Below are 26,188 nucleotides of genomic sequence, written 5' to 3' on the forward strand. Positions count from 1 at the left end.
TGATCCAGTTCTTAAGGGGAAACAGCAACATCCATAGGTCAGGGGTGGAAGTGGCGGGGGTGGGGTGTGGAAATTAAAGAGGGGGAAAAAATACTATTGAGCTCAAGTGCAGGCATCGTATTAAGTACTTTCATCCATTATATTATTTAGTCCTTACCACAGCACTTGAGGCATTGTTATCTCCATTTTACAGGTGAGAAAGTTGAGACACAGGAAGGTTAGGTATCACAAGATAAACCAGCTAGGAAGTGTCTGGATTCGTAGAGTAGTGCGTGTGGTTCCCTGGGTCAGACTGGGAAACAGACCCCAGAGGATGCAATAACTGAGCCCTCTTTATTCCAAAAGTAAGCTAGCCATTGTCTCAAGACCCACGACAGGCCTCTAGGCTCCTGAACCTCACTGCTCCTTCAGGTAAGAAACCCACCTAGTCTGACTCTTGTTTGGTACCAGGTAAGAAACCGACCTAGTCTGACTCTTGTTTGGCTGGTAACTGGATCATCTGAAGATCTGAGTTCAACTTCCACTAAACTTCTCTTATGAACAGGTTGGTAAACAAAGTACGAGGTCCCCACACAAAGCTGCCAAGTGAGCTAGTGAATTCAGGATCTCTCTCTAAGGCTCCAGGCCACCAACATCTCCCTGGGAAGCAGCAGTGAGTTGAATGTAAGTTCTCAGAATGTTCTACAGCCCAAAGCTCACACGTACCAAACTCTCCAGCATATGTGTCTCCACAGATCACAACTGACACAGACCCTCTGGAGACTTCCCTGAGGGTCTGCTTTTCCTGGATCCCTGGCCTTTCACCAGGAGGCACATGCTTTCCAGTGCACCCAGCAGGGGGCATCCTTGCCCTTCTGCCTTCTGCCCTGCGGGTGGGATTGGCAGACTGCCTGGGGGGGCCTTTGCTCAGCTCAGCCTAGGAAGTACATTTTCCAAACTGGGTATTCGTGTGACCTTCTGATTTTCTCCATATCCATTCTACTATTATTTATACAATATTTTTCTTTGTCAATTTATTAAAAACCTAAATTAATTTTTAAAAGAAAAAAGCCCTCTTTGATGAAGATTTTCCCAGCTCCCCTCACTGTGTGGATTTCCTGCATTCTGAGGGCTGCTTTGAAGGATGTAGGCAGGAGAGTACAGGCCTCATGGAAGCTACAGTTGGGGAAGGGTCTCAAGAATTGGGTCCAGGCAGTGCCATCACTGGGTAAAGATGGGTAAGGATTTATTTTGTGGATTCAGAACCTCAATCTTCAGAGCCCAAGAATGAAAGGATCAGGGTAAAGAATCTTGAATTCCCTGCCTTCCTTTGGCACCCCCAGTCCTGTGAAATGAGAGGAGCCTGTTCTTTTCTTTCTCTAGTCTGGGGGACAGGGAAGGAATTGTCTTTCCATGCCCAAAGTGGAGAGAAGCATGATGGCTGCAGGGCAGATAAGAGGGAGGGACTTGGGTGCAGATCCAGGGTGGCTGCAGGTGACAGGTGCAGAGGCTTTGGGAAAGGCAGGGATTTCCCTTGCAAAATTCATTCAAACAGTCAGAGAGGGAACCCGATCCCAGGGAGGGAATCGGAACTGCGGGGGACACCAGAGGGGCCACCAGAGGGGCCCAGAGCTGGAGGGATGGGGGAGGAGAGATGGGAGACAGCAGGACAAGGAGGGAGAGAAGACAGGATGAGTCCTGAGGGCAGAGGGCAAGGGAGCTAGAGGATTTCTAAGCTGCTTCCAAAGGCTCAGTCAGGCCTTGCTCCAGGCTCCACCCTGATGGTCTTAGAATTGCTTTTCTGGGGGTTATTTTTCTGCTAGAGAATCCTTTTAGCTCTAGCCCCCACTGTCCCCCACCCTCCTGCCCTGGCCCAGACTGGCCAGCAGAGATAGTTCTAGGGACTGAGGACCCCACAGTTGTCAGGAGGTGGCACAAAGGCTGAAGGTGGAATCTGGTTGCACAAAGGCTCAAGGTGGAATCTGGTTGCAAAAAGCCAGGCCCTGAGAGGGGAAGGAAGTCCTGGGCAGAGCTCCCTGCTCCCCCAGTTGAATTAACAAGGGTGATATGCAGATCAGGTTAAGCAAGAGGAAGTGGGCTCACTGAGCAGGGCCAGGACTGAGCTCCCTGGGCTGGAACAGTGTTAGGGTCATGCACCCTGAGCAGGTGCCTCGAGATGAGTCCTCTCCAAACAGCCTCCTGCCTCAAATGTTCTCACCGCAGGCTCTGGGCACAGAGCAGAAGAGGGAGCCTGACAGGAGAGTCCAATGGAGGCTAGTGGCCAATTGTTGCTCAAACCAGCCGTGTGTTGAATGGTGGCTAGTCAGTGGAGGTTCCAGGTCTCAGCCAGACCTAGAGGACCAAGAGGAGAGATTCATGTGTGGTGAGTGAGGGGTATGATTGCCTCACTTGCATCTCATTTTCATGGAGAGGAAGCATTGAGAAAGAGGAGCCGAGTGTTCAGCAAACTTTGCTTATTCAAAACACTCAATCCTAGCTGGGCCCTGCCGCACCCTAACTCCAACCTCCAGGGTGGTCCCAGACCCCTCAGGCTCTAGGAGAGACTCTTATGCTCTGGACCCCACCCCTTTGGAGGTCACTCTCCCTGGTGACCTCCTTGCTTCCTCCTCTCAGTCCCCACCTGGGCAACAGTATCCCCAGTTGGTCTCATATTGTTCCCTCTCCAGTTCCCCAGCTGCTTCTGACCAGGGTGTAACCCTGGGACTGGGAGGTCCCTGCTCCAAGACGACCAGGCCTTATGACCCGCCTCACAGTCCTGAACTGCACAGAGAAGGAAGCCCTGAGCAGGAAGTGCTGAGGCACAGGGTGAGGGCGGGGGCTTCGAGGAGGGGAGCCAGCCTCCCTGGGCAGGAGCTGAGGAGCTGTGACCACAGCCTCCACTGTAGGCAGACGGGAGGAGGCTGATTTAAAAAGCAGCTGGGCCTCTGGCCGAAGCACTCAGCTCTGCACCCAACACTGCCACCCGTGGAGCACCCAGACTTCCGGACTGGCTCAGGGCGGGTGCCATGTGAGCCCAGCTTGGCTCTCCTCCTGCCCGCCCTCCATCTCTCCCTCCTCCTGCACTCCTCTGCTTATCCAGCTTCTCCAAAGAGGGATACTTGGCACCATGTCTCTGCTCAACCCTGTCCTGTTGCCCCCCAAGGTGAAGGCCTATCTGAGCCAAGGGGAGCGCTTCATCAAATGGGATGATGTGAGTGGGGCAGGGGCTGTGGGCTGCTGGGGCGCTGGGATGACAGAAGTGGGGGAGGGCGAGGGCAAGCTGCTATAGGTTTTGCCAGGGTGAGTGGGTTGGTTTATGTCTACCAGGACCAGGTGCCTGTGTAGTTGGGCCAGGCAGCTGACAACTGCCTTGATAAACAAACCTGGGGGTGAGGGTGTGTGCCCCAAGCATATGTCCCTGGGTTGCCGGGGCTAGGGCCCTGTGTGTGGATATGAGAAGAGGGTGGGGGCCTGGGTGGTCACAGGAGGAAGTTTCTTTGAGTCTGGGTCTGTCCTTCCCCAAAGCCCCCAAGAAGAGCAAGATTTGTTGCTCTTGGTCCCAGCCTTAGTAGGAGGAAAGTGTGTCCTAGAGCTGAGGCAGAGTTAGAAGCAGAGGTGAGCCAGGCCAAGACTGGAATCCTTAACTCCTCCCCACCTGCCCCTGATCCTGAACCAGGGAAGCCCTGCTCTCCCCCGAGCTGCTGGGGCAGCCACCAAAGGCCCCTGGATCCCAAGAGAGAATCGGAGGCTTCTGCTCCCAGGAGCCTGGGAGGGAGTGCATTGACTTCTGCTTCCGCTGGCTGCTCTCAGGCAGGCTGCCTGCCGCCTGCCTGTCTGCAAGGGAAGGGGGAAGGCGCTGCTTTGCCTTGCACCTCTGTCTCCACTGTGTCTGCTTCTTCCCAAACTGGGGAGTGCTTCTCAGCCTCTGGTCTTCCCAGGCACCAGAGGCCAGGGATCCTCTTGGGCATTCGAGGAGAATGATATGGGGCCCCTTCTTCAGAAAGAGGATGCCGTCGGGCTGGCCCAGTATGAGAGTCAGAGGCATTGGTCCCAGGGAGGGAACATGCAGTCTCTGCGGGAATGGGGGTGAAGTGGGGAGAGAGCCCTTAGGGCTGGCCAGTCCTCCTTACAGGTGAGTTGAGGGGGTTCTGGGTCTGTGAGTTAAGGCAGACTTCAGGGCTGGACTAGGCTGAATCAGCTAGTTGCCATGACTATGGGGAGGGGGCCCTTGCTAGATGCTTTCTGCTTTCTTAGGAGTGTGTGGTTAATGTGGCATGGTGGTGGCATGTCCCAGGAGCTTATGGAATGAGGGAAGTGGCTCAGAATGAAAAGTGAAGTGGCCTCTCTCAGTTCCTCTGTGTAACCTGACTAGGCAGAGGGTCATTAAGGATGGGGACATGCTTTATGGCCTTCTCTCCAAGCCATTGCCTGAGTAACTGGTTGTCCCGTTCCCTTCTCCAATGCAGAGTACTGCGCAGTCCTCGATTCTGACTTCCAAGAGCAGGAACCTCCCAAGCCTGGTCACTGGGCACATACAGCTGGGAGCCAGAGCTCTGCTCTCAGATTGTTTTTGGCCCAGTTGGCAGATGACTTGAGAATGTTGTGCCATGTTGAATAAGCACAGTGCACAGGATATAATCAATTCCCAACTTAATTTTGTCTCCCATGCTCCTTTACAATGTATTTGGTGAGAGAAGCTCTCCTCCTGCCCATGGAAGGAAAGTCAGACAGTCACAGACATTCCATTAGCTCTTGGAGAATAGTCAATTCTATGGCCACTTTTCCTCACAATGCTTATGTCAGAAACTAGTTATCATTCAAAATTTCAACCTTCATTTAGAATGATATCTCCCCTCCTCCCTCTAGCAATGGTTTCACATGGGTTGCAGGCCCCCTGGAAAGGCTTCAGGTGGGATTCCCTGGTCCTCTTCTTCTCAGGGATGGGGTGTAGGGAGGGAGATGGGAAAGGGGTGCCAAAGTGCTTATTGAACAGGTGCTATTGTCAGCTGGCTTGTATTCTCTGAGCCTGGTAGAGGTGTAGGCTTTTCATTTTCTGGTACACATTTTTGAGGATTCTCGGGAGACTCGCTCCTCCTGCCTCGCCCAACCCCTGCCCCCCTTGAGCTAGGGATCTCTTGCTTAGAGTCCTCTCACCATCTTTATTTCAGAAGGTTGGTTGAAATGACTTCTTCAGCCGCTCCAAATCCAGTTACCATCTTCAGCTTCCTGTAGCTTTGGACTCTTTGCCCCTTCCTTCCACAGACCCACTCTGGACCCCAGCAAATATGTGTTCATGGCCCCAACAGACTCTGGGGTTTGGGATCATCTAGCATGCCTGCATCTCTGTGTCTCACAACGACAGGGTTAATAAAAACTCTCCAAGCGTAGTTGAAACCCCCTACTAGACTTAAAGTGGGGGGCAGGCACCCCCAATCCTCCATTGGAGAGGCAAGGGAATGCAACTCACAACACAGATTTTTCCAAAATTAGCTTCCTCACAAAGTGTTCTCTTTCCTCCTTACTTCAACCACCCCTAATCTGAGAGACATTTTTGTTTTTGGCGGGGCGGGGGGGGTGCTGGCGTTGGGGTGGGGAGTGGAGAGATTATTTCCTTTATAAATTCTGCATTTGGTCTAGTCTGGCATGCAAGAACTACCATGCATTGTTGGAAACTTCCATTTTAATATCTTGTTATATATGCAAAGACCATTACAATCAAAGGTAGTCTGTGTGCTCTGTGAACAGAGCAGAAATTTAGAAGTGAGTTTATTTATCATTCATATTCATCAGTCACTCGCTCCTTCAGCAAACCTGCAGCACTGAGCTCGTGGTCTAGTACAGGCTTGTTTCCTGGGAGTCCACGAGTCCCTGGGGATTTTCCAGGTGGGCTTCTAGGTCTGAGATCCAGTCCCCACCCAGTGTGTTTCAGAAAAGGCTTTAAAGAAGAAGTGAGGCTTGGGCTGGTCCTTGATGATGTTTCAGGCAAGGGAGGGTATTTAGGCTTGGAGGTGGAATGCCCTTGGTGGCTATAGACAGTTGAATGGATGGGATAGAGGGTGGTCCATGGAAGGGAGGACTGTGTATGTGGGAATCTAGGTTGCTGCTAGGTTGTGCAGGGCTTTGGACGTAGGCACAGGAGTTGGGCTCTTGGCTCTCACTGTGCTGAGCAATCCTGGAGGTAGTATGGAGACTTAGGGAGAGATATTCTACACCTTTGGCTGAGCTGCGGCCCTTGAAAACAAGGTGAGGTGGGAGTCAAGACCCTGTTTGGAGTTTAGAGGGAGAACTTCTCTTTGGGGTTTAGAGGCGAAAATGCCATCTCCAATCCTCTACCCCTCTCTACCCCTGGTCCAGAGCTTTTAAAGCTTATGCCTAGCCCTTAGCCCTGGAAAACAAAGGGAAATGCCTGCAGATTCCTGGGACGGCCACCTGCTAGGGAGATGGTGAGCTCTGAAACCCCTGGTGTGGGCCAAGGGAGCTTGGCCTGAAGTCTCAGAGAAGGGTGCTGATTCCTTCTCTCCACAGGAAACAACGATAGCCTCCCCAGTTATCCTCCGTGTGGACCCCAAGGGCTATTACTTATACTGGACATATCAGAGTAAGGTGAGACAGCCCCTACCTACCATGGTCCTGAGTTCCTACTGATTCATTGAGTTAAAGCAGCTTCTTGGTGATTTGAAGGTGGAGATGTGGATGCTAGGGAGTATAGAATGACCTGGAAGGGTGGCTTTGGGGGATCTCCTGTAGGTAGGGGCTATTTGCTTTGGAATGGAGGATGCAGTTACTCCAATCATGGCTGCCTTGCACTCAGATGCTCCAGCCTTAGCATCCTGTGGAGAGAGAGAGAGAGAGAGAGAGAGAGAGAGAGAGAGAGAGAGAGAGAGAGAGAGAGAGAGAGAACAGGGCTGCAGCTGAAGGCTGATTCTCTGCTTGTGGTTCTGGGTGAACTTGAGGGCTTAGAGAAATCAGAGAAGGACCTCAACACCCAAGCAGAAAGAAGGGAGCGGGAGCCTGGGGAGAGTCCAGGATGGTAGAGGTGAGACTGCAGGCTACAGCTTCCCAAGTAATTTGAGTAACTTGAATGGCCAGGGAAGGAATGAGCAGAGAGGAAGGGAGGAGGGTCATCATGAGTAAAGAGAACCTGATCACTGGGAAGGGAAGGCTGGGGTCTGGGTGGCCCTACACAGTCTTGACATCGAGAGAGGGCAGTCGTCTGAGATGTGAATGGATATGGATGTTCCCTCCACCCTGTTCTTTGTCCACATCTCCTATTTGCTCCCATGGGGCACCTTCCAGGAGATGGAGTTTCTGGATATCACCAGCATCCGTGACACCCGCTTTGGGAAGTTTGCCAAGATTCCCAAGGTAGGTGGGCCCAGCAGTAGCCCAAGTGCAGGCAGGAGTCTCTCAGGGGGTGGGAAGCCTGATCTCTGGAACAAGGTGAAGTGTCCCTGGGCTGGGCAGCAAGGCTTCATTCTGAGATGAGGAAGGGGCATGGCTGCTCCAGGGCTTGCTGGGGCCTCGGTGCCAGGGTACCATCAGAAGAGATGTCATGAGGCTATCTCCTGCCCTTAGAGCACCCCAGGCTATCTGGCAGGTGTTGCTCACACTCCTGACCCCCTGACTAGTTTGACTATATTTACCTAATGCTGGTAGGAAGATTAGAGGAAAAGATTGATGGGAGCAGGATTCCCTGAGACTGGGAGCTAAGAATCTGTCTTCAAATTAAAAGTGACAAGACACACAGGACTCCCAGGTCGCAAAGTCTTAGTTAGCCTCTTCCTATGGGCCTCCTGCTCCCAGCCCCAGCTCCTGGAGTCAGGGATGGAAGATGCTGAGGCCTGTGGCTCCTAAGATGGGGATGGGATTTCACCCCAGTGGACTACAGTTCAGGTGGCTGAGAGGGAGGGATGAGGAGAGCCACAGCGGGCAGGGATGGTCCTAACCATGTCTCCATTGCTGCAGAGCCAGAAGCTCCGGGATGTCTTCAACATGGACTTTCCTGACAACAACTTCCTGCTGAAGACACTTACTGTGGTGTCTGGCCCCGACATGGTGGACCTCACCTTCCACAACTTTGTCTCCTACAAGGAGAACGTGGGCAAGGTGCACTGAGGAAACCTGGCGTGGGAATTGGCAACTGGGATAGGCTAGACTTTTTGAGAGAGAGGTCTGGGCCATGGGGTGGTACATGCACTTTTAAGGTCAGGGGTCTGACTACTGTGCTCTGGGGTCCTGCAGAACTGGGCTGAAGATGTACTGGCTCTGGTCAAGCATCCGCTGACAGCTAATGCCCCCCGCATTACCTTCCTGGACAAGATGTAAGTGCCTGCCTGCCTGCCTGGCCTTAGCCTTCGGGGCTAAGTGTGCCAGCCCCAGGGCCTGACAGGCTGCTTTCTGCCCCACTAGCCTGGTGAAGCTCAAGATGCAGCTCAACCCTGAAGGGAAGATTCCTGTGAAGAAGTGAGTCTCCCCTCCCCATCCCCACACTTCTTCCCAGCTCCCCAAAACCTTCCCTCTCCAGGCCCTGACTCCTCTCTTTGCCTGATGCCTTTCTCTGCTCCTTCAGTTTTTTCCAGATGTTTCCTGCTGACCGCAAGCGGGTAGAAGCTGCCCTCAGTGCCTGCCACCTCCCCAAAGGGAAGGTGAGTGGCTCCCCCTCCCTAGCACACCCTACTATTCTTCTTACCTGAGCTGGCTCTGACCAGAGAGCAACTTGGCAAGGCCTGGTAGGGGGTGAGGAGGGCAGGAATGACAGCATAGTTCCAGTCAACAGTGCCAAAGCCAGTTAATTTTAGAGCCACTGGTTTCTGATACACAGAAACAGTACCAGGGTGATGGGGGTGAGGTGCCAGGGTTCTAGCAGGCCGGTCTGTACCCCTATCTCTGGGTGGTTGTGGGAGCAGTGGGTGGTGTTCAAAGCAAACAGCAAGGATTGGTGCATTCCCATTCCAGCCTTGGAATGGACGTGGAGATGAATGTTTTCAGCCTGCAGGAGCAAGATAAGGTCAGCAGGGACAGGAGGCAGTCTGCAGAGATCTGAAAGCTGTGGGAAGGTATTAGTTCTTCAGGGTGTGGGGTGAAGAACAGAACCAGGGGTGGAAGCTGCCAAGACACAGTCTTCAGCTCTACACAGGAAAACATTTTTCTCTTTAGTTAAGTAATTACTTTTTAATTACAAGTTGTATGTAGGGTCATCCCATGAGGTGCATTATATGAATTACAAAAAAAAGGAGACCTCTGGGGCAGGTAGACACAGGCCCGAGCCCAGTTTCATGCCTGGCTGGGGGAGTGAATCTCAGCTCTCCGTCCTCCCTTAGCCATGCCTTTATACAGGGAACCTCCTGCACCCCATACAGTTTTTTCTCCTGGTAAGAATTTGGAATATTATAATTAAACTAAAACCTCATTGATCACATGTCCCCATGAATTCCAGGAAGAATACTTCCCCCACAGTCACAGCTCTGTGGAGTTGGTGACCTCTGGGTGCATTCAGCCACAGGCGATGTAAGCACGGAGTCGGGGAGAAGGTGGGAGCAGGCTCCTGCTCTGGGCCCTGTAGCAAGCACTGAAAGCTGCTGTCAGTACACTTCCACCCTCCTTTTCTCCTGCCTCCTGAACTCCTACATTTACTAAATCCTCCTGATTTGTCAGCAATTCCTGTTTCCCAGTAAGGGCCACTGACCCATCTTTGCTTGGAGCTGATGGGTTCAAGATTTAGTCTTAGGGAGATCTAGTCTAGCTCTCCTGCTCCAAAGTAAGACTGATGTTGGCCTTCCGGTATGATCCTTGAGGACATTTGATGGGTTTTTCTGAGATAGAATGCAAAGGCACAGAATCTCTAAATGCCACTACTCTACTTTCTATTTCTATAGATTTGCCTACTCTGGATATTTCATGTAAATGGAATCATATATTATGTGATCTTTAATGTCAGGCTTCATTCACTTAGCATAATGTTTTCAAGGTTTATCCATATTGTAGCACATATCAGTACTTCACTCTTTTTTTATGGCCAAATAATAGTCCATTGTATGGATATATCACATTTTGCTGACCTACGCATCAGTTGGTGAATATTTGGGTTGTTTCCACTTTTTGGCTATTATGAATAATGTTGCTATGAACATCTTATACATGATTTTTTCTGGATATATGTTTTAAATTCCCTTGGGTATATACCTAGGGGTGGAATTGTTGGATCATATGGTCACTCTATATTTAACATTTTGAGGAACTTCCAAACTGTTTTCAGAAGTGACTACACCATTTTACTATCCCACCAACATTGTATGAGGGTTTCAATTTCTCTGCAGACCCAACGTTTCTTATTGTCTTTTTAAAATTTATTTTAGTCATCCTAGCAGGAATGAAGTGGTATCTCATTGTGGTTTTGACTTGTATTTCTTTAGTGACTACTGACATTGAGTATCTTCTCAAATGCTTATGGGTTGTTTAAATATCTTCTTTGGACCAATATCTATTTATATCCATTGCTCTTCTTTCAATTGGGTTATTTATCTTTACACTGCTGAGTTGTCCCTTCTTGGATACCGATTTGCAAATATTCTCTCCCATTCTGTGGATCTTTTCAGCTTTCTGATGGTAAACTTTGAAGCACAAAAGTTTTTAATTTGGATGAAGTCTAATTTATCTTTTTTTGTTATTGTTGTTCTTGTGCTTTTTGGTGTCTCTAACTATTATTGTTGACTTGTCCATTTCTCTTTTAAATTCTGTCAGTTTTTGCTTTATGCATCTTGAGGCTATGTTGTGAGCCATATTTTTTATATTCAAATTGCTTCTTTTTGAAAATTTGTCCTCCACTGAAACAACAACAACAACAACAACAACAACAACTAGTCCACTGCTTTGGCAAGCAGCGTCACTTAATTCCTCCCCAGTCTGGTCATTCTTAGTTCCTATCCTGCCCCGGCCAAAAGAGTAACCAGTATCCAAATCAGCTAAGCATGCTCTCTACTCAGCAATCAGGGCCTTGAAAAGTGGGTACTCAGCGTGTCCTTGATGCTTCTTTGTCTGCCCAGAGCCCTCTCTCTTACCAGGCTCCCTTGTACAAGGCTGGGCCTAGTTGGTGATTCTTAGCACTGAGAGGGTCGAATAGGAGTGATCAGGTGACTCTCTGTTTCCCCAGAATGATGCCATCAATCCTGAGGACTTCCCAGAGTCTGTCTACAAGAGTTTCCTCATGAGCCTCTGTCCTCGGCCAGAAATAGATGAGATCTTCACTTCCTAGTGAGCTTCCTGGGCTGGGCTGGACATGGGGAAGAGGTGGTAGCTAAAATTCTCACTTGCCATGCTGACAATTAGGTGGCTTCACTGGAGAAGGGGGATTGTCTGAGTTCCCCAGCCTAGGGGATGTAGACTCGTGCTCTTCTCTCTGGCTTGCAGCCATTCCAAGGCCAAACCCTACATGACCAAGGAGCACTTGACCACATTCATCAACCAGAAACAGAGGGACTCCCGCCTCAACTCCGTACTGTTTCCGAAAGCGCGGTCTGACCAGGTGCAGGGCCTCATTGACAAGTATGAGCCCAGTGGTATCAACGTGCAGAGGGGTGAGGACCAAGGGAACCCTTTACCCCCTGTGGGCCTGTCCTGCTCTGGCCACTGGACTGTGGCCTTGACAGTCATCCCCTGCCCTCCCCAGGCCAGCTGTCACCTGAGGGCATGGTATGGTTTCTCTGTGGGCCTGAGAATAGTGTGCTGGCCCAGGACAAGCTGCTGCTCCACCATGACATGACACAGCCACTCAATCATTACTTCATCAACTCCTCACACAACACCTACCTGACAGGTAGGCCCTGGCCACCTCACTGCTGACTTCTCCTTTTATGGGGGCTGCTCCTGTTCCTGGAATTCCTCATGGGGCTGCCCTCGGGTTGCCAATAGGACAGACCATCCTGGAGTGGGATGGGGGAGAGCAGAACAGCCCTTAAATGAAGCCCCTGCTCTTCCCCTTGCTCTGACTCAGCTGGCCAGTTCTCAGGCCTTTCCTCGGCTGAGATGTATCGCCAGGTGCTGCTAGCTGGCTGCCGCTGTGTGGAGCTGGACTGCTGGAAGGGGAAGCCCCCCGATGAGGAGCCTATTATCACCCATGGCTTCACCATGACCACAGATATTTACTTCAAGGTAAGACTCAGAGTGTGGAGGCTGGTGGTGGAGGCATTAGGGAAGGGCCCTCGTCCCCAAGCTTTCTGGGGGTGGGGGAGCATGAAGCAGAGAGAAGCATCTGGGAGGCCTCAGACTGGCATGGGGACTAGAGGGGACCAAAGGGAGTCAATAGTCATCCTCCAGTTCTATGTGTGGTTGAAACTGGGGAGTGGAGAAGGATATCATTGGGGGAGGGGAAGCCTGGAGCACTGTCCTCCTCTCCATCGAGTCCCCGTCTCCTCCAGGAAGCAATTGAAGCGATTGCAGAAAGTGCCTTTAAGACCTCCCCATATCCTGTCATTCTGTCATTTGAAAACCACGTGGACTCGTGAGTGTCCAGACCCATGCCTTGCCCTCAACTGTCCCCAGCCTCTAGCCATGCCCTTTGGTCTCAATACAATTTCCTCAGGACCTCAGGCTCTCCTGCTTGTGTCCCTGCTTCCTCAAACTCCAGTCCCCCTGATGTCCCAGATCAGGGGCCCAGAAAGATGACCAAGATGAGGGCAGAGCTGCTGAACCACACCCCACTTCTGCTCCTTACAGACCCCGCCAACAAGCCAAGATGGCCGAGTACTGCCGGGTGATGTTTGGCGATATGCTGCTCACAGAGCCCCTGGAAAAGTTCCCTGTGAGTGAACTTGTCTGTGGGGCATCTGGGCCCGGGGGCTGGGGACCTCAGGTGTGGTGGAGGCTAGGTTAACCACATGTCAGGCACTGCGCTGAGCTTTAGGGGTACATTAGCAACAAAGATGCAGTCCCAGCCCTCAGACTACTTACCCTCTAGTGGGGAGACAGATAAGGAACCCGGCCTTGACAACCAGTGACTGCTATGGGAGTACTTGGGGAATTATGATCTGGTCTCGGGATCAGGGAAGGCTTCCTGGAGGAAGTGATGGCTAAGCTGAAACGGAGGGAAATATTGGATTTACGTTAGTGACATTGGAGAAAGGGAGTTCTAGACAGACTGAACAGGTGAGAGAGAGCATCACTGAGGAACTGAAGTCAGTCAGGTCAGGCAGGGGTTTAGCATATGTGGGGGAGTGATGAGAGGTGAGGCTGGAAAAGTAAGCAGCGGTAGATGGAGCACAGCTTGGTATGAAGAAACTTAGGGTACACCCTGAAGGTGAGGAGATGATGCTGACCCTCCCTACTCTCCCACAGCTGAAACCAGGCACCCCCCTGCCCAGCCCAGAGGATCTCCGTGGCAAGATCCTCATCAAGAATAAGAAGAATCAGTTTTCTGGCCCAGCATCCCCCAGCACAGAGCAGCCAGGTGGAGAGGCTGAGGGCAGCTGCCCACCCAGTGCCCCTGTGGGTGGAGACACAGGTGAATCAGCCTGGGAGGAATGGGGCTAGGGATGGGGAAGTGTGTGGAATGGGAGAGGAAGGCTGGGCCTGGAGTGGATGTGCTGGGGATCCAGACTGGTAGGAGGTTGCCCCATCCCCACTGCTGATGGAACTGTGTGTGGCAGTGTGGACCGGTGAGGAAGGGGCTGAGCTGGAGGAGGAGGTGGAAGAGGAAGAGGAGTCGGGAAGCCTGGATGAAGAAGAGATAAAGAAGTTGCAGTCAGATGAGGTGTGTGGGGACAGCCCTGAACCCTTTCTGCCACCTCCACTGCAGAGCCCTTCGGGTGAGGGAGTGGGCAATGTCCCTGTGCTTATTACTCTCTTCTCCGCCCTCCTCTTTCCTCCCTAGGGCACAGCGGGCCTGGAGGTGACAGCTTATGAGGAGATGTCCAGCCTAGTCAACTACATTCAGCCCGCCAAGTTCATCTCCTTCGAGTTCTCTGCCCGTAAGTTAGCATGAGGTGGTGGTAAGCTGGAGGTTCAGCTAGATTCAGGGGAAGGCCCTTAGGAAGTGTGTTGTGACACCAGGCAGCTTGAGAGGTGGGGGTAGGAGGAAGGAGAGTCCTCCTCCTTCCTTGGACTGAGGACTGTCTATAAATATTCAGCAGAGGAGTCAGGCAAAGGGCTTGTTTAAGTGGCAGTGGCTCCCATTTCCTGGCACAGTACTCAGGAACTTGGCACCAAGCAGAATGCTCTGGAGTGTGTCGGTGACAGGCCACCTTAGTTAGGCTGGCCTGGGGCTCCTGCAGCCTTCTGCAGGTTCTGCGGCTCCCAAGCCCAAAAGCCCAGGCCCCGTGACATAGCCTCTGGGAGAGGGTGGAAGGCAGAGAAACCAGCCAGTGCACATCTGCTCCTTTTACCCTTCCCTTTCTGTGCACACTATGCTATTTATCTTCTCGGGACAGACACACAGTGCCTTCCTCCCACTCTCTGCGCATGTTTCCAATATGAACACCTCTTTCTGTATATACTGGTTCATGGTGTATACCTCTGCCACCTTGACTCCTCACCCCTGAACCCACAGCCCTCACCCCTACCTGTGCCCATCCATGATAGATAGCACTCTTGGTGTGTACCTCTCACCCCCACCTCCACCCGTCTCGTTCAGCAGAGCGGGTGTGCTTTAGGCGCTGCCCATTACAGCATGTTCCTGACCCCCTGGGCTCATCCTAGCATGTTCCCACACCCTCTGCACCCACCCAGGGCAAGCACTCCTCACCCTTGAGACTGACACACACCCCATCCCTGTGCATATCTCCCAGCATGCATTGTTACCCACACAGATCTGCACATCCCCCCTGCCCCCTGGGGTTGGCTCCTGAACCCTCAGGCTTCACTATGTTGCTATGTTGGAGGCAATTCTGTGCTGGAGGGAGCCACGCCAAAGAGGAGGGCAGGTCTGAGGGAGGGCACAGCCTGACGAGGACTCCCACTCCTCTTTCCCCCCTACATAGAGAAGAACCGAAGTTATGTCATCTCCTCATTCACCGAGCTCAAGGCTTATGATCTGCTCTCCAAGGCCACAGTGCAGTTTGTGGAGTATCCTTGAGGCCTCAGTAGCCTGGGTCCCTGGTTGAGGTGGAGGGAGGGGGACAGTGCTCACGGGTCAGGGGTGGGTGCTGTTGGGTCCTCCTGGTGCAGGCAGCCTCGGCCTCCTATACTCTGGAACAGCTACAACAAGCGCCAGATGAGCCGCATTTATCCCAAGGGAACCCGCATGGACTCCTCCAACTACATGCCCCAGATGTTTTGGAATGCTGGTTGCCAGATGGTCGCCCTCAACTTCCAGACGATGGGTGAGGGCACTCCCAGGCCCTTAAGAAGCCTTCTCTGCCCCTCCCACCTTCATCCCATCCCTTCGTGGGGGGATGAATAGAATAGACCATGGTGTCCAGATGTTTGTTTGGGCTCTGGGAGCACGTGCAGGTGTGTGAGCATTTAGGGACAGAAATGAATTAGCTCATGCCTATATGACTGCACGTATACGAGTATGTATGTGAAGATCCCAGGGTGCTTGCATGGGTTCTGGCTGCTCTCTGGGTGGATCTGCGGGAACACCTGCTCTACTGGCCTCTACTCCCCCTGTGAGCCTGAGATCTGGTTGTGGCCTTGGTCCTGCTGACTCCAGGTTGTGGGCCCTTTCTGAGAGATGAGACACCCAAAGAAAGCAGGCTGAGACATGAGAAACCCTCATGCCAACAGTCTACTCAACCTCCCCATTCACAAGACAGGGGAAAGGCTGGGAAATGAGGAAACAGAGACTTGGTGCAGACGCAGAGCAGGGCCTTCCTCATCCAGTGCCCTTGTCCCCCCAGACCTGCCTATGCAGCAGAACATGGCGCTGTTTGAGTTCAATGGGCAGAGCGGCTACCTCCTCAAGCATGAGTTTATGCGTCGGCCGGACAAGCAGTACAACCCATTCTCGGTGGACCGCATTGACGTGGTGGTAGCCACCACCCTTTCCATTACGGCAAGACCCTGAGGCAAACAAGTGGCTGGGAGGGCTGCGGCCTTGAGGAGAAAGACACAGGAGCCCCACTCCTCCATTCCCAACCCCCTCCCCTGATATCATGGAAACTTCAGCCCCAGCCAGTTCGTGCAGTAGCAAGTTGCCTTGGAAACTGCCTCCTCCTCAGCACTGGAGGCTGCCTCTTGGTCCCTATGGAAACCAAGGGGAAGGGCTGAGGCTAGGATGGGGGAAGGGAGAAGAGTGGGCAGAGTAGGGCAGCAGGAGCCCCAGGCCCTGAGGGAGAGAGATGGGGAGACCACACTACTTCCCTGAATTCTGAAAGCACCCTGGTTATCAGAGCTTAGCTTTAACCCTTGAGCCACACAGCCTCTACTCGGTAGCCAGAGCTGAGTGGGGCTCTTCACAGTACCCAAGAATGGATGCTTCAGCTAGATGAGCTGGAGACCCCAGGTGCTGGGGAGTGGCCTGGGTGGGGCAGCTGATGCTGGCCTCCCCTGGTCCCCACCTCCAGGTAATCTCTGGGCAGTTCCTGTCAGAACGCAGTGTGCGCACCTATGTGGAAGTGGAGCTGTTTGGCCTTCCTGGGGACCCCAAGCGGCGCTATCGCACCAAGCTGTCGCCCAGTACCAACTCCATCAACCCTGTCTGGAAGGAGGAGCCCTTTGTCTTTGAGAAGGTAGGGGGCTAGGGCAGGTCAGGGGCTGTGGTCCATCCCTAGTTCCTGGCTTCTCTTTATAGAAAAGAGGAAATACATAAAGGGAGTTCCTTGATACTTCTCCTCTCCCCACCGCTCACTCTGTGCCCTCCCGAGTTTCCAGAGTCCAAACGGCAAGTTTACAGAAATGTACTTGGTGGGCAGGTTTTGAGTGTGTACATGTGCCGGTGTGTGAGCGTGCATGCATGTTCATGTTAGGATCAGAGGCAGAAACGTGAACTCCCAGACCAGGGTGCAGAGTCCCATGGGATCACAGGGGTCTTTTACCCCCACTGGATACTTTTGGCAAAGCTGCCACAGGCTGTCTGTACCAGGATCCCCAGAGCCCTGGGCTGCATATCTAGCCCTTTTCTCTTGTGTGGATTGACCATGGCCAGAGCTGTGAGGATGTCTACGTGTGTTGCCTAGACTGTGCCCTCTGTTCTTACCAAATCTGGTCATACCTGCTATGTTCTCACACTGACCCTAGACTTCTGGAACCAGGGAGTGGGGCAGCTTGGCCACCCTCTCCCCTTCCCAGCTTGTCCTGTCCTGAACTCTCCCCAGATCTTGATGCCTGAGTTGGCCTCCCTCAGGGTGGCTGTGATGGAGGAAGGCAACAAGTTTCTCGGACACCGCATCATCCCCATCAACGCCTTGAATTCTGGTAAGGTTATGGGTCCTTCTTTGCTGTTCCAAGCAGGTCTGAGACCAAGGCCATCTTCAGGGGCCTGTCCAGAGGGTGAGGCAGCTTCGCGGAGGTGGTCCTGAGACCTTACTTAACACTCTCATGTTATCAGCTCTAAAGAGTGGGGGCAGGAATAGTACCACTTTAGGATACTGACAGAGGTGGGGACTCTGCCCAGCTAAGAGAACGTCTGTAATTTTCTGGAACTACTGGGGCAGTTTCCCAAGTAGCTGACATTTATTGGGCACTTAAAATGCTTTAAGGGCTTATAACATACTCTCACTTAATCTTAACAATAACTGCATAAGGTAGACACTATTATCCTCATTTCACAGATGAGAAAAGTCTCAGAGATTTAAAGTAACCCGCCCAAGGTCACATAGCCAAGAAGGTGCAGAACCAGACTTGGGCCCTGGTCTCTGACTCTAAAGTCAGAAGTCTTGACTACTTGACTGCTCACCTGCAGTGCTGGCTGCAATGGGCTCTGCTCACTGCCCACCCCATCATGCCCGACAGGATACCACCATCTGTGCCTGCACAGTGAGAGCAACATGCCCCTCACCATGCCTTCACTCTTTGTCTTCCTGGAATTGAAGGACTATGTACCTGACAGGTGGGCAGGTAGGAGGCCTATGGAATGCTGGGAGCCCGGAGCTGTCCTTTTTCCCTCCCTACTCCTCAAGCCAGCCTCCAGAGTGGGGCAGGCCAGGGTATCCCAGCATTGGTGAGGATCAGGGAGCCTTCCAGGTATATCTCCATATCAGGCTCATGACGCCCCTGTGCACCCAGATCTCACCGTGGCCCTTACCAATCCCATCAAGTTCTTCAGTGCCCAAGATAAGAAGTCTGTGAAGCTCAAGGAAGCCACGGGAGGTCTGCCTGAGGTCTGTGTTGCTGGGTCCATTGCCAAGGGCCCCCAGGAGCGTTGCTTTCTCAGTGGGAAGATGAGGGAGGGGGAAGATTTACCCACTTAGGGAGAGAGGGCCATTTGAGCCAAGAATCCACTCTCCCTACACAGAAGCCTTTCCCTCTGGGGAGTCCAGTTGCCAGCCAGGTCAATGGGGCAGCTGCCCCAACAAGCAATGGATCAGCAGGTATGTACTACAGTGTCCTCCCACCTACTGGAAGGGTCTCGACTTCTTTCGCTGTAACCACATTCCAAAAATGTGCTTAAAAAATTAACACTCTAACCTGGGGAGGGAACACTGTGTCTGAAGCCTTAGCACCAAGCAACTGTGCTGCAGGAGGTCCATACTGCCTCCCCTGGCGGGCAGGGGAAGAATAGAACTGACCCGGGGACCCCAGGGCACATGTCAGCCTGTCCTGTGGCTCTTGCAGCAGCTGGGGTCAGGGCCAGGGAGGAGGCCACGAAAGATGCTGCGGGTAAAGCCTGCTGAGGCCTAGTGGTCTTGGGTACGAGCTTGGGGAGAGCCCAAGGCTCGTGGGGAGCTCCTGGGCGGTGGGGCGCCTCACCTGGGTCCCCACAGAGCTGCGGACTACCAGCCCGGAGGAGCTACGAGAGTCGAAGGGCGTCGTGAAGCTGCAGCGGCGGCATGAGAAGGAACTGCGAGAGCTTGAGCGGCGCGGTGCGCGGCGCTGGGAGGAGCTGCTGCAGAGGGGCACCGCGCAGCTGGCGGAGCTTGGGCCACTGGGCGCGGAGGTCGGCTGCGGGGGCCGTAGGCTCGGTCCGGGCAAGGGCTCCCGCAAGAAAAGGTAAGGGTGGCGGCAGCATCCTGCCTTCCGCGGTGCGGGGGCGGGGGCGGGGGGCTGAGGGCTCAGTGCCAGTCTTACGTGGCCTCCGCAGGACTCTGCCCTGCGAGGAGAACGCTGGGGCAGCACCGGGTGAGGGTCCCGAGGGCACGGACCTGCGTGTGCGCGAGCTGAGGGACAGGCTGGAGCTGGAGCTGCTGCAGCAGGGCGAGGAGCAATACGAGTGTATCCTGAAGCGCAAGGAGCAGCACGTGGCTGAGGTGCCAGAGTGGGGGTGGGGAAGAAGCGACCACCTAACCAAGCCCACACCCTGCGCACAACAAAAGACTTCATGCTAAGCACATCTGCCAAACCCATCCTTTCTCTCCCTTCAGCAAATCACCAAGATGATGGAGCTGGCTAGAGAGAAACAGGCTGCAGAGCTTAAGACTCTCAAGGAGACCTCAGAGAGGTATGACTGCTCCCCTCTCATATCTGACTCTCATCTCCCAAAAGGGCTCAGGTCCCATAAATCATCTCTGATGCTTGTCTCTCTGCAGTGACACTAAAGAGATGAAGAAAAAGCTGGAGGCCAAGAGGCTGGAGCGGATCCAGGCCATGGTCAAGGTTACCACGGACAAGATGGCCCAGGAGAGGTGAGTCCCTGAGGAGAGAGAGGCCCAGGACTCAAACTCCAGGCCCAGTGCTGAGCAGGAACCACTCCAGGTGGGAAGGGGCCTTCCTACAAGTGGATCCTGACTCAATTCCCAAAGATATGCCTGTCTCATGGCTCTTGAAAGTTATCTAACTTCTGTCACCTCTGATCAGCGTGTCCTCAGGCAAAACACAGATGCCAATATTATTTGAGCAGAGAGGAGAATTTAAGGGAAAATCAAGCATACAAAGAGAGAGGTGAAACCTTGAGACAGCAGCTTCCCGCATGTGCTTCCCCATGCATGCTTGAAGAATGGTGCGAGTTAGTGAGGAACCTCTTTATTTACAGAGCCCCTGGGGCTTTCAATGGCCCCTCAAACCCTCCTTGGGTCCCCATGCTCACAACTCTGGCTGGTTTCTGTCCCTTCGGCAGATGTTTTTCTCACTTTGCCTACACTCCGAGGAGTCTTGCCTAGGGGCCTCCAGCCCTCCCTGAAACTCTGATCACCCCAACAGGTTGAAAAGAGAGATTAACAACTCCCATATCCAGGACGTGGTGCAGGTCGTCAAACAGGTGGGTAAAGCTGTATCCTTCCCAAACACATACCACGCATGCTTGAGCACACACTAACACGCATGCTTGAGCACACACTAACACGCATGCATGCTCTCCATAGGAGAGAAAAGGTGGCTTTGGGCCTTTATTTTGCCCTTAGGAGATACACTGTCCAGAGAAGCCCATACAGCTAGGGATGGGAGGAGTCAGTCCAGGGGAGGAGGGGCTCCAAGGCCAGCCTGAGGTTCTGGTCTTTCTGTGGAGGTTGAGGTACCAGCCTAAAGGAGTCTGTCTCTGGCCAGGTGTCCTGGATGAAAATGATATGCGCTAGCTGGCTGGGGGGAGGGCGGGGAGGTGAGGGGGGAGGATGGGATTGGGGTGGGTGGGTGAGAGGGAGCAAGAGGAGCTTCCTGAGGCTCCAAGGAGTTGGAAGAGGAAGAAAAGCCTTGCTGAGAATGGACCTAAATCTCCCCTGGGGATTATTAACAACTGTAACAGAACTACCAGCTACTGAGTCCTGACCTTGTCCCAGACACTAAGCCAGGGGCTTCACATAAACTGTCTCATGTAATTCTTCACATTCCAGAGAGACCGGTACTATTAACCTCATTTTACAAATAAAAAGATATGTTCATGGGTTAAGGAATTTGTGCAGTCTTACAGCTGGTTAACTGCGATTGTAGCTGGTTGCCAACCCAGACTGCCTGTCCTTGCTGTCCTGATTCCCTGCCTCTTACTGTCACCCAGATGACAGAGAACCTGGAGAGGCATCAGGAGAAGCTGGAGGAGAAGCAGGCAGCTTGCCTGGAACAGATCCGGGAGATGGAAAAGCAGGTGACAGTGACCACCGCCCTGGCTCCCAGAAGTTAGCCTGGCTCCAGGGTATAAAGAGGGTCCTGCTCCTGGGAGCTGCCAGTCAGGAGTTCAGGGGAGTGGAGGCTCACCTCTCACCAGTGGGTCATAGGTTCTGGTTCCCATGGGGTCCCGGGGCCTTTTCAAATAAGATAGCTCTGCAGATCTCTTTGCTTGGTTGGCACCCCCACTCCTGAGAGGCTTCCGGATGGGCTCCACTATGCCCCACATCCCACCCTTATTTCCTGGAAGCTCTGAAAAGACCATCTCCTTGTTCCACTGTCCAGGGGAGGGAGAGTAGGCAGGTGGCACCCCCGAGCTAGGCGGTGGTCCTTGCTGTCTCCACAGTTCCAGCAGGAGGCACTGACAGAATATGAGGCCAGGATGAAGGGCCTGGAGGCTGAGGTGAAGGAGTCATTGAAGACCTGCTTCAGGGCGTGCTTCCCTTCTGAGACTGAGGACAAGCCTGAGACCCCCTGTGGGGCCTCTGGGGAGCTGTGTGAACAGGACCCACTTACAGCAAAAATAGACACCCAAGAGAGCCATTTCTGATACCCCCATCCAACTGAGATATTCTGCAAGGACGTTCACCCTTCTCTGGGATGGGGCTCTATCTCTCCAAGAGAAAAGGCCCCAGCAGCCCCAGCACTCTGAGGCTGTAGGAAGCTGAGGCTCCCTGGGATCTGGGAGTCCCCTTCTCAACAGCCAGGCTAGCAGAGGAGGCATGTACCAGATACCATCAGGGCGGTGGCCCATCTCAAGCCTTGAGGTTCTCTCCAAGTTGACTTTCTGCTCCTCATCCTTCTCTTCCACCTTGAGTGAGTGTCACATATTTGTTGAGGGCAAAAAACAAAAAAACAAAAAACAAAAAACAGAACCCCAAAAAACAAAAACAAAAAACATAAAAAGCCCCCAAAACTTAGTGGACTAGGAGGCAAGAAATGGGGTCCTGGCCCCACTCTGCCTTTCCTACCTTTCCTAATATGCAACTAGTGGTGCCCCGCTCTGGACTCAGATTCCTCACCTGGAGAGTTAGGCCTGGCCACATGGAACCTCCACTCTAGTGCCTGTAATTTAAGCAGGACCAACCTCTAAACCCTTCTGCAGTAAGGCAGGCAGCTCACCCAAGCTTCTAGGCCCCACCTCAGGCCTGCCCTGAGTTGGCCTCCTTGTCAGCTCCCTGATACAGAGACTGGCACTACCTCCAAGCTCCCTGGGGACGGCCGGCCCTAAGATCCCAGGCCTACATCCCTTTTCTGGCTTCTTGCCTGTGGGGGATGGGACGCTGACATGGAAAAGCTGCCTCAGCTGTCTGGCCCTCAGGCTGCTGAGACAACTGGGTCTGTGACCTGTAGTGAGGGGAGAAGGACAGCCTTTTGGGTACTCTCCCACCCATGCTAGGAAGCACCCCCACCCAGGCTGCCTGACAAGGTCAGCATCATTTTTTCTCTTGACTTTATGAGGTTTATTTATTTTTCTCCTTCTTACTCCTACTAAAGAACCCTGTCCCAATATTTCCTCCCTAAGCCTGGCCTCTGTTCCACAGTTAAGAAATGGGGGACAAGGGAGTAGATTTCTCCTAAATGAAGTGGGCTGCAGAAAAACCATTGGGAGCTGAACCCCGGGGCAAGGTGCCCTCCAGAGCCCAGCAGAATGGCCCTGCCTCTAGGCTCGAAGAGGATTCACTTCCCTTTCTGCTGTCCCTGGTGCCACAATTGGAAAATGATGTCACCCCTCTTCTCTACTCCCACCCAGATGTGGCCCTTCCCTGTCTCCACCCTCAGAGCTGGAGCCAAAAAACCTAGTGTAAAGGTGCCCCCCCTACTTTTGGGGAGTTGCAAACCTTCAGGCCACCTGTGCCCCTTTAGGCAGACTTAGGGTGGTCAGATTCTCAGTCCTCTGTAGCAGTTGTGGTTGACTCCAACACTTGCTGTGGAGGGGCTGGTGGGCAGCCATTCACTACACCTATGGTGTTGTGTCAGATCTCAAACAGGAACAGGCACTGGCTTGGGAGAGACAGAGTGGGGGGCTGATTCTGGGAAGAGGTTGTTTGCTTATCAGAGAGTTATAGTAAATGCCATTAATTGTAGACACCTGTGCCTTCATAAAATAAATAGGAATCCCTCTCCCAGCCATCCCTCTGGGGTCCTGATCTCTGTGATCCTAGCAGTCCCTGGCTGCAAGGTGAGGGTAGGGGCCTGTTCATTCACAGGGTAAGGCCTGTCATTGATCAGCCTGTGTTCTGACTGGATACAGCCTTGGGCAGTGCCCTGTCTTCAACCCTCCAGCTGGGCACTCAGCTGCCCCGTTTGTTCCCCAGTCCAGGGGTAGAACCATGCAGGGATGAGGACCTAGGCCTAAAGGAACTTACTGACCCAGGCACAGGGGCATAAGCCAGAGCCAGTGCCAAATAAAGCCCACTGGGCAGCTTCCAGCTTTTGCTAATAACTGCTTAGGGGAAGGAGAGGCTGCCTTCCTTCCTCTCACCTCTCAGCCAGGCCAGATATTGTCTCTGGGCCTCTAGTACAGAGCTGGGAAGCCCAGGAATGTGGAAGTAGATGCAATCCTGCCTCCTAGAGAGGCCTCTGCACAGGCAAGCTGGGGGCTTTCCATGAGGCCTGGCCCCGGTACCTGCCTCTCTGCTTTCTGTCCTCTGAGAAAACAGTAAGGTGGCCCCTGGGAAAATGCCATAGTCTCTGGGCCCTGGAGATGAATTGATCCCTGGTTTCAGGGGATGTGCAGAGGAAAAGCTACCCACCCTCAGGGCACTGGGCAGGTGAAGGGCACCTGGGTTCCATTCCTGCTTGGCATATCTATGGGGCTGGGGCAAGTTTCCTGTCCACTAGTCATGCCTCAGTTTTACCTTTTGCATAAGAGAAGGGTCCCCTACCCCCTTCCCAATCTCACTGCTGATTCAGATGTCAGAGTCCCCTGCTGACTCACCCACCCCCTGCACCTCCCCTTGGCAACCCCCCTCCCCTAGCTCTCTGGATCTCCCAGCCACGTGCCGCCAGGCCCAACCCAGCTGAGCTGGTGCAACGTGACAGGGTGAGGGGGTTGGTGACACTTGAGGAAAGAAGGGGGACTGTAGGGGGGCAGCAGCAGACAGAGTGACAGACTGCAGACCTGAGGCGCCTCTGGGAGGAAGCCCTTTTGCCAGCCTGGGGCCCACAGTGGGAGAGGCTCAGCGGGTGGGAGGGGAGGAGAGTGGAGTGCCTTTCTGCCCCCTGCCTGCCTAGGCTCTATCTCTTGTCAGCCTCCAGCTCCCTAAGCGACAGCTTCTAATTATGGCTGTTGGTGCCTCTGTGCTCTGCAGCAAAGTCTGAGCTTTTTTTCAGCTTTGCTATTTCTTTTCTGTTCAGAACATACTGAGGCCATAGGGAACTCAGAGCAAAGGCTTCAGGGCCTGAGACCTAGCACCCCCTCCCCACAATCCCACCACAGGCCTGGCTGGATTGGCGAGGCCAGCTGGGGCAAATGGAGCCAGCTACTCCTTTCAAAGAGCATCCAGCACAGGGCTCTCTGACAGACCAGAGCAAGGCCCTGAAAGGGACCTGCCCCAGCATCTCTTCTTCTCTGGAACTGTCTCCATCCTCCACAGGGAACAGGGACATAAGTGAGGCAGAGTTATCTCAAGGAGGCTCAGCGGGGAGGAAGCATGGCTCTTTAGGACCGAGGAAGTGTCCAATGAGAGTTCCTGCTGCTTCTCTCCTCCACCTAGGGGGGTGTCATTGTCTGGCTGTGGGATGGCCTGTCACACAGGTTTCAGGGGTACCCTCTCCCTTGACCTTGTAAACAGAGAAAGAAGGAAACAAAGCAATTTTTCTCATGCTGGAGAAAAGGGAATTGAGTCATGAAGGGAAGAAAAGTCTTTCTTCAGCTGAGTAAAAAGGGAGAGCATTCCTGCATCCTTACTGGGCTGTAGATGAGGTAGAGAGTCTATATCCACTCCTGGGCAACATGCAAGAGGAGCCCCCACGTCTAGGGGCCAGATTGGGTTTTCTGCAGGCTGAATAACTGTGCAGCTCTTTCCCTGACACTCTAGTGGGATCCTGAGTGAAGCAGGCAGGGTAGTATTACTGCTTCATTTTGCAGGTGGGAATATGCAGGCCTGGAGTCACACTGCTAGTAAATGCTTTCAAGCTGGGACTTAACTCTGATGTCAAATACTGTACCCTTTCTGTGACACCATGTGAAATTGGCAGAGCCCTGAGCAGAGGGTTAGGGTTGAAAAATGCAAAGAGAAAAAGAGAGGCTTCACAATGTGCATGGGTATACATCACATGATCCCTCAGAACAGAGGGGCATCATCTTGCTCCATGGTTGGGCCCCATGCAGGTGGCCATCCCTGGAGCCTGGGAGCTGGAGAGAGGCAAAAGTTCAGGGTTCAGGGCAATGCGCCCACTTTGCTTCTCAGCCATGGTCTTCTTCCTAGAGGAAAACCCTCTCTTTGCCCCATGCCTTTCTCCAGGCAGCTCCTGCTGCAATGCTTCTTGTCACTTTCATTCTTCCCTTAATTTCCTGTCTTTCATAGGAAAGGACCCCTTAAAGCAGCCCTCAACGCTGTCCCTTAAAGGTGTTTTTCCTGCATCCATTCTCTTGCTTCCTTAAGCTGTCCGAAGTGTCCTCCTTGTTTCTCAGCAGCCAGATCGCATCCCACACATTGTAGAAGACCACCTCAGAAGCCCTATCCTTGGAACACCCAGAGCCCTCCACTCCCCACAACTCCACCTTTTTCTCTAAGGACTGTCTTGGTTTGTATTTAACAGATGTATTAGGTTCTCAGGTGATAATCCCCACTTTTTATGTCCTGGTCTTGAATTCCCACTTGAGAGGGGAGGTCTTTTCCATCCAGAATTGTACTTCTGCTTCTGTATTTCCCACAGCTGGGAATATAATACCTAGCTCACGAAAAGTCTCAGTAAATACTGTAGTTGATACCTGACTCGGTTCTTACTTTACAAATATCATTCAAACCCTACACACCCTCCCACCTCCCTTCTGTTCTGAGGCGCCCTAATCCTCCTCACCCGAAGCCTGAGACCCCTCCCCTCGCCCCAGGCCCGAACAGTCCGGCCAGAGGAAGACTGG

The 26,188-nt window shown here is 53.0% G+C and overlaps 1 protein-coding gene across 1 annotated transcript; it reads left to right on the forward strand.

Moving 5' to 3' along the window:
• Positions 1-2,824: 2,824 nt before the first annotated feature.
• Positions 2,825-21,952, forward strand: PLCB2 (phospholipase C beta 2). Its single transcript, XM_039843908.1, has 31 exons — positions 2,825-3,190; positions 6,505-6,582; positions 7,276-7,344; positions 7,945-8,085; positions 8,221-8,300; positions 8,389-8,442; positions 8,549-8,624; positions 11,129-11,229; positions 11,386-11,552; positions 11,645-11,791; positions 11,969-12,126; positions 12,393-12,475; positions 12,691-12,775; positions 13,309-13,474; positions 13,620-13,723; positions 13,844-13,940; positions 14,949-15,033; positions 15,166-15,290; positions 15,810-15,964; positions 16,476-16,640; positions 17,226-17,325; positions 17,863-17,967; positions 18,136-18,230; positions 18,365-18,440; positions 18,834-19,059; positions 19,151-19,316; positions 19,431-19,507; positions 19,596-19,691; positions 20,206-20,263; positions 20,993-21,079; positions 21,446-21,952. The coding sequence occupies exons 1-31, from the start codon at positions 3,107-3,109 to the stop codon at positions 21,647-21,649; spliced, it is 3,510 nt and encodes a 1,169-aa protein (XP_039699842.1). The 5' UTR covers positions 2,825-3,106; the 3' UTR covers positions 21,650-21,952.
• The last annotated feature ends 4,236 nt before the right edge of the window (positions 21,953-26,188 follow it).

The sequence above is a fragment of the Pteropus medius genome, unplaced genomic scaffold (genome assembly GCF_902729225.1).
Source record: "Pteropus medius unplaced genomic scaffold, Ma_sr-lr_union100, whole genome shotgun sequence".
NCBI classification, from domain to species: Eukaryota; Metazoa; Chordata; class Mammalia; order Chiroptera; family Pteropodidae; genus Pteropus; species Pteropus medius.

Excerpts from the sequence above, each read along its gene's own strand:
- PLCB2 (XM_039843908.1), top strand. The coding sequence starts at position 3,107 with ATGTCTCTGCTCAACCCTGTCCTGTTGCCCCCCAAGGTGAAGGCCTAT. Across the intron at positions 8,443-8,548 it reads GGGAAGATTCCTGTGAAGAA|TTTTTTCCAGATGTTTCCTG; the intron begins GTGAGTCTCCCC and ends CTGCTCCTTCAG. Across the intron at positions 12,127-12,392 it reads CCACAGATATTTACTTCAAG|GAAGCAATTGAAGCGATTGC; the intron begins GTAAGACTCAGA and ends CGTCTCCTCCAG.